The sequence below is a fragment of the Homarus americanus genome, unplaced genomic scaffold, assembly GCF_018991925.1.
Source record: "Homarus americanus isolate GMGI-L3 unplaced genomic scaffold, GMGI_Hamer_2.0 scaffold39495, whole genome shotgun sequence".
Lineage (NCBI taxonomy): Eukaryota > Metazoa > Arthropoda > Malacostraca > Decapoda > Nephropidae > Homarus > Homarus americanus.
The window spans coordinates 21,016-29,020 of NW_024733868.1; the positions used below are offsets into that span (position 1 = coordinate 21,016).

An 8,005-nucleotide genomic window follows, 5' to 3' on the forward strand; every position below is an offset into this window, starting at 1 on the left:
ATGGCAAGGATAACAACCCACGCCATCGAGCAAATCAACGAATATGAAAAAAAATGGAAAATTCAAACCAATACACAGAAACTAATGATAATACATATTGCCAGAAAAAACCCTACACCAATCACAGTCAACAACGTACCTATACAATACTCCAACCAAGGTAAAATTCTGGGACTCACAATAACAAGAACAGGCATAGCAAAACACGTAAAACAACGCAAACAGACTGCCCAATCACAACTCACGAAACTAAGACGATTCAGCAAAATGGACACCAAAATTCAACTACACCTATACAAAGCACTTATCCGCCCACACCTAGAATATCCACCAATACCACTCAACACGATCAGCAAATCCAGTCAACTTAAACTTCAAGCAGTACAAAACAAAGCTATCCGTAGAGCATCAAAGCAACTTCCGCCATACACCACCAAAATACAAGAACTTCACGAATTATTCAATATCGAACCACTGAACATACGTACACACAGCCAAGCACAGAGAGTATGGACCAAACTTGAAGAGATGGAGGACCCATTATTCTCCAAGTTAAAAGAAGAAGGAACAACTAAAATACACAGCTGGTGGCCTAAGAGCTTCCATGCTGACATTACAGAACAAGAACCACTCTACACAAAGAGATAAACAAATAACACTACCACCGGACAAATAAAAATTAACACTCACTACAATAATGAATATCTAGCTAGCTTAACTCCTCCCCCCTCCCTCCTCAACCTCCTTCCCTGAGCGGACGGGCCTGTGCTGCGCGCTGCCGCCACCCAATCATTTCAACTCGTCTCCGCTAGGTGGACAGCCCACCTGCTATCTACCCCTCCCACTCTTCTTCCCGTTTCCACGCTTTACTTCTCTCTCTCTCTCCTCTCCTTTCCCAGTGCAAAGTCATTTGCCACTTTACTTCATTATCATCATCATCGAGATTCATTCTGACCATTCTTCTACAACAAGCAACACCTCCTCCTCCGCCGCTGCCTGGCTCCCTTCACTTCTCCTCGCCTGCCTGGCAGCCCTCGCTCCCGCCAGCGAGCATGGCGACCCACCAGCTGTCCTTCTCTGAGCTTCCTCACCAACCGACTCTCATTCTGCCCATCTTCCTGAACAAGCACCTCCAGCACCAGACTGTCTATCATATAACTTATATTATATAAGAAAACCACATTAGAGTTTCCTTCCATCCTGAGTGCTAGACAACATTAATATCTCGATACCCCTACAATGTAATGCTGTATAGATGGACCAGCTGCTTCCAGGAGATAAATTAGTGAAAAATCATTATTTCATTATTACAATTAAAAAAATTAACGATGTTAACTTTCCACGCCAAAAAACACTCACCTAATAACAAATCTAGCCGATAAGATAACTGACGGAAGAATAAGGTGTTTCTTTGTTGCTGGGTCATAACCAGCTGATTTAGCAGCAGGGAGTATATAGGGCGTTCCATGTCTGGGTCATGCACTTCTTCTTCATCACATTTCTTAGCCATCGTTTTATCATCCAAGTTAATAAGCAGCTCATGAATCACTTCACTTTTTTGCACAATCTTAAAAATGCCATGGTAAGGAGAATAATAGTTTTTAAACAATATAACACTTGGCTTGGCTTAAAACTGAGAGCGTCACATTAACTACATCCGTGCACTATAGTACTGTATCAGTGAAAATTGTAGATGCATAGCTGCGTGGGAGGGTGACGAGTGTATCCAGAGATGCGGGTGATGGAAAACATTGGGATTTAAAATAGTGTATCCAGACTGTCTCGTACTAAAATTTAATTATGGGCGTCATTGATTCGCTTTAAATTGATGTATGTACTGTATATATATATATATATATATATATATATATATATATATATATATATATATATATATATATATATATATATATATATATATATATATATTAAAACTATGAAACATCTTCAATTTATATATTAATAAAATGATTATTATAGTTTTAATAAGTGCAATAGATAATAATATTCCCCATATAGTTAAAAGGCTATCTTCTTTAATTTCGCCTTGTGTGGGAGATTAAGATATTCACAAATGTTTTTTTTAGTAACAATCTCTGTATGTTTGGAAATTGTACCACAACTGATAAGGGGCCATGCATATAGCTCTGTATTGCTAGGTATCTTCATATTACCAGTTTCAGAAATAGTTACATTACTTAATCTATCAGTCTTATTTAATTCGTATATATACCAAATTGTCCTGGAAAGATTGTTTTTGGTAATACTAGTAATATTCATGTCTACCTTATCAATCTCTACCGAGCTAAATGAATTTGTCGTCTCTCTAAAATGTCTTAAAATCAAGACTCCAGTACAACTATTATACATTATTATACATTCATGATTAATAATTTTGCCTCCTTCAACCAATGTTTCCTGAAAAGGAAAGAAAAAATTCTGTTGTTGTCGCTGAGGTTCTAATAAACTAAATAATATTTAATAACCATCAAGTTTTTGTATTATTTCTTTCGAAGAGGTAATGGGACGTAATAAAGTAATATTGGTGTATATAGGTGCGTAGTTAATTTCACTTGTATTGTCAACATTAACAATGGTTATGGTCCTTGGGTTTATATTATGACCATTTTTCAACCCGATAATGTCAGTATCTCGTTTTATAGTAGTTTTAGATATACTGATAGTAGTGGTGACAAGATAAAGAGATTTATTTATCTTATCTAAATGCTTCTCTATGTTTTCCAATAAATTATCATCTTTAGTATTGTTAGTAAGGCTAGTAATATTTAATTTCATCAAAATCAAATCGGGTGGAAATAGAACCAAATTGCATCCAAAAACATTTATAATAGTTTGAACGTATGTTTCATTAATATTTAATTCAAATATCAGTACATACCAAGAAAACATATCAATTTCATTAATTTCAAATTCATCAGCATTACCCGTTTTCATATTGACGACATCTATATCGTATATAGTATATCCTCTGTATTTATTTGTAGTGGTAAGACGCGAATACAGTATATATATATGTATTGTATGCTTTATGTTTGTGTTAAATTCTTTAAAATAACTTTACCATAAAAATGTAAGCTACGAATTTGAAAATGCAATTTATATGTGTTTTCATAAAATGCTGATATGCCAAGAGTTGATGATCTGCTGATGAATTTAGAGTTTTTCGATAAACACCTTGTTGCATATTCATGTTACGATACACTAATTGTAGTTTTACTATTCCTTAGTAGTACACTGGTACTGTTATGATCGTATGTAGTAACAGTAAAGGTTGTTGTAGTAGTAGCTGGATGAATTGCTGAAGAACTTGCTGTCACAATTAGGATTAATGCAACGGTTGCCCACATTTTGGATGATAATTAGTTACTAAACATAAGTGTTGAACCTTATATATATGTATGTACTGAAGATGTCTTGAATAAAGACGAAAGCTAAGGTACTCCGTTGTTTCCATTTTCCCGTGTGATTTTATCAAGATGTACTGTATGTGTGTTTCCCCAAAAAATATATGCGCATGCGCACACTCATGTCTCGTCCGATCACCCCGAATAATAACAGCCAGCGCACATGTAGAAAGATAGAGGATAAGAGGAGGATGGATGAGAGGGGTATGATGGAATAGGAGAGTGAGTCAGTTAATATTACGAGACATGTATATAACTACGCTCTGTTTCAGGAATATTCTATGTTGTTTATCACCCTATGTTTTCACTCTATGTTCATCTCTTTTTTTTAGGACTTGATTTAACAGCCAATGTCCCACCATAGGGTCTACAATACCAAAAAGTCATACAATGGGTGCTCAAATATCCTCATTAGTAACTAATCCAAAAAGAATTAAAAGAATGTTGGGTAAAGGGAAATATCATATTGATTGATTGTTTTGAAAAAATTCTTATAGATTCTGAGAATCTCATATTAAGTGAAATTGATAATCTAAGCAATATAACTGTTATGAATATTCTGGATACAGCCATTCCAATTAAAAATGACACAATAACATTTACATTGAAATCATGGGATACCGAAGGAATACGGAATACTCTTCATAATATTCCTTCTGAAGAAATGAAAGATGAAGAGAAAAATAATAAAAAAAAGTCTAGCATTAAAATTAGAACACTTTAAAATAATCCAAAATATATCAAAGACCGATGGCGATTCAATATCACTAAGCAATAGTCCATCCCAATCTTATGAAGTCGGTCTTAAAGGTCATATACCTACTTTACTCTCTCGCAAAATTTGTATCCAAATTAATATTATAAAAGATAATTGATAAATACTATACATAAATATAATCTACTATATTGACCTAGTAAATAAAAAAAATAATAAAATGAAAAAAATATAATTACTTAAAACTATTATGAATATAAAACTACTATTTTTATTTATTTTTATATATTATACCGTATGTAATATAATATTAGTGAAAATGTTTTAAAATATAGAGGAACAAGAAATAATATCTAAGGATGATAATATCGAACTATTAACAATTCCCTCAATATCTCTTAATGAATTTGATATAGGCACTGTGGATTGTTTAACCAACAAGGTAGTGTGTAATACTAATGTTGATTGTGAAATATGTGAGAATATTAAATCTTCCGTATCTTGTATCGATGGTTTATGTCAAATTTTCAATGAACAAGATAAAAAATGGTGTTTGAATGGGGAATAGAAAATTAATATTTTCAAATCGATGTGTTGAAAACAGTATGTTCTTGTTCCGACGATTATGTGGGCAATAGGTGTGAATATTTTAATTAAATGAAACCAAATACGGACCTACTTGTATCATACAGGTTCAGTTCCCGAATCTAAGATGTTGCCAGCATATATTTATATGTTACTACTAAAAACAAGTATTTGTTGGATTCTCAGGTACATAAAATACTTATCTAATGTTGGTTGAATGAGTTGGAGATATTATTAAATACTGCTGATAAGGTGGCGAATTTTTACTTGCGTATTATTTCATAAATATAATGCAGTAACCGCCAACCCCAGCCAACCCTGAATCACACGTGTTTCCCCTCAGCCAGTCAACCGCTTGAGCTGTGGTCGAATGGGAAAGTAACTTGTTCATCTTCTGATGGTAAGTTAATGTATTTTTACCCGTATATTGAATTGGGAATGTGCTGTGTAGGTACACTCAGTGTTTCCTTCTTTAAATGAATATGAAAAAGAGGTGTAGCATCACTAGAAACAGTGAGGGAGGTGTTAGGAAGGGGGTGGGGTGAAGGGAAGGGGATGGGGTGAATGGAAGGGGGTGGGGTGAAGGGAAGGGGATGGAGGTGAATGGAAGGGGTGGGGTGAAGGAAGGGAATGGAGGTGAATGGAAGGGGTGGGGTGAAGGGGAAGAGGTGGGGTGAATGGAATGTGGTGTGGGTTAAAGGGAAGGGATCGGGGGATGAATGGAAGGGAGTGGGGTGTGAAGGGATGGGAATTGGGGTGATAGGAAGGGAGGGGCGATGGAGGAAGGGAAGGGGGTGGGGATGATAAGAATGGGCTGGGGATGAAGGGAATGGGTGGGGGGTAAGAGAAGGGGAAGAGGGGTGGTAGGAAGGGGGTGGAGGTGGTAGGAAGGAGGAGGCGGTGAAGGGAAAGGGGTGGAGGGTGAAGGGAAGGGAATGGGAGGTGAATGGAAGCGGGTGTAGGGGTGGAGGGTGAATGGAAAGGGGTAGGGCGAAGGGAAAGTTGTAGACGACGAAGTATTGTACCACAGTATGTCAGTGATAGTTGTTGGTTGTTGCACAAGTTGATGCTAATTTTACCTTCCATACATGTGCGTTGCGTTTTTTTAAATTTGTACCAAAGAGCATTTCTTGCCTGATGCATCAGTAAGCAAGTATATATATAATTTCAGATTCTTCAGTGATGTCCAGAAAGCGGGTGTACAGAGAAGAATTCCTTGACATTGGGTTTACGCTTCTCATCGATCATGGGGTCGAAAAACCTCAATGCATTATATGTGGCGAAGTGCTCAGCCACGAGTCGCTCAAAGAAAACAAGCTCAGGCGCCATCTTCAGGGAAAGCATCCGACGCTGGCAGAGAAAGGCCGCCAGTATTTTAAGAGGAAAGAAGAACAACTGAAGCGTCAGCGGTTAGACACCCCTATGAACACAGCAGAGTTTTCTGTTCGGCAAGCAACAATTGCATCCTATCTGGTTGCAAAAAGAATTGCCAAGTGTAAACAGCCACACACAATTGGGGAAAATTTGGTGAAGCCAGCAGTCCTTGATATGGTTCGCACTGTTATCGGAGATGATGCAGTGAAAAATATTTAAACTATTCCACTGTCAAACAACACAGTTAGCCGACGGATTCAAGAAATGTCGGCAGACATCAAAGAACAAGTAGTGGCTGCCATCAAGGAGAGCGGAAAATTCAGCTTACAGTTGGATGAGTCAACTGACGTCAGTGACGATGCACAGCTCTTGGTATAAGCGTGGTACCAAGGGAAGAGCGACATGGAAGAGAACTTCCTGTTCTGTAAACGACTGGATACGACAACAATAAGTGAGGATCTGTTCAAGTTGGTTGACAGCTTCATCAAGGAAGAAGACCTAAGCTGGGATCAGTGTTTCAGTGTGTGCTCAGACGGAGCACCGGCAATGCTAGGGGCACGTCAGGGTTTCAATGCTAGGGTAAAACAAGTCAACCCCGCAGTGATAGTGGTTCATTGTCTGCCCCACCGGGAAAACCTTGCCTCCCGGAAACTGTCACTTGAGCTTAACTCTGTGATGGAAAATGTGATTCAAATAGTAAACTTTATTAAATCATCAGCTCTGAATTCAAGGCTGTTCAACCAGATGTGCTCTGATATGGGGTCGGAGTATGAACACCTGCTTTACTCCTCTGCCGTCAGGTGGCTGTCTCGAAGGAAAGTGCTCCAGAGAGTGTTTGAAATGCATACACAGGTTGAAATCTTCTTGAACGAGAAGAAACACGCACTGGCATTAAGGCTTTCGGAACCAAGGTGGTTGCTTCAGCTGGCATATCTGGCAGATATATTCTCCGAGTTGAATTTGCTGATCATGTCCACGCAAGGAAGGGATGAAACTTATCTCACTTTGTCAGAAAAACTCAAGGCATTCAAGGCGAAACTGAGATTGTGGAAGGGAAAGATTGAACGGGGGAAAGCTGCATCCTTTCCACTCTTGAACCTTTTTCTCGAAGATGAAGAGGACGTCTCACTTCTGGATGTACAAAATATCATTGTTGAGCATCTTGAGAAATTGATTGATGAGTTCGACAGGTATATTCCGGATGAAGAATTGCACGAGAAATGCAAATGGGTGCGCAGACCCTTCGATGTTCAATTCGAAGACCTCTCAGAAGAAGAGTCTTCCATTCGAAGTCTCCAAGAGGAGCTCATCGAAGTACAACGTGATGAAACTCTCCGCTTCAACTTTCAGCGACAGTCACTCGGCGTGTTTTGGACTGCTGTTAAGAAGGAGAAACCAGTCCTTGAAAGCGAAGCTGTGAAAGTGCTATTGCCATTCGCTACTACTTATTTGTGCGAATCCGGGTTTTCCGCTCTGGCTCTTATCAAAAGAAAAAGCAGGAATCGGTTGCAACCTGAACACGATTTCAGAGTAGCACTTTCCTCGACTGAGCCACGGCTGGAGAAACTTACCAGCCAGATTCAGGCTCAAGGCTCCCATTAGATGAGATTACCCAACTCTGATTTCGAAGTTGATCAGAGACATTTTCATTTTTAGTTAGTCTTTGTGGGATGTGACAAAACAATAGTATTTCATCTTAACATTGAAGTACATGTTTCGTTAAGATCAAGCCTTCTTTAAAGTTCGTTTAAATGCGTATTACATTAATGAAAAACTATTATCTTGTTTACTAGAATAAAATTGAACCATGTTATTTGTGCTTTTTTAGCATCCTTACAGTACCTTTTTTTACACTGTCAATTCGTAAAATAATAGGTATTTATAGTTATACACCACACCCAGGAAT

General features: G+C 38.0%; 2 protein-coding genes across 2 annotated transcripts; both read left to right on the top strand.

Moving 5' to 3' along the window:
• The first annotated feature begins 5,907 nt into the window (after positions 1 to 5,907).
• On the top strand, positions 5,908 to 6,318 carry LOC121870054 (protein FAM200B-like). The gene has a single exon (XM_042371795.1). The coding sequence runs from the start codon at positions 5,908 to 5,910 to the stop codon at positions 6,316 to 6,318; it is 411 nt and encodes a 136-aa protein (XP_042227729.1).
• A 183-nt stretch (positions 6,319 to 6,501) lies between these two features.
• Positions 6,502 to 7,701, top strand: LOC121870055 (SCAN domain-containing protein 3-like). The gene has a single exon (XM_042371796.1). The coding sequence runs from the start codon at positions 6,502 to 6,504 to the stop codon at positions 7,699 to 7,701; it is 1,200 nt and encodes a 399-aa protein (XP_042227730.1).
• Positions 7,702 to 8,005: the final 304 nt, after the last annotated feature.

What these genes read in the sequence shown, in the direction of transcription:
- LOC121870055 (XM_042371796.1), top strand. Translation starts at nt 6,502, where the DNA reads ATGGAAGAGAACTTCCTGTTCTGTAAACGACTGGATACGACAACAATA.
- LOC121870054 (XM_042371795.1), top strand. Translation starts at nt 5,908, where the DNA reads ATGTCCAGAAAGCGGGTGTACAGAGAAGAATTCCTTGACATTGGGTTT.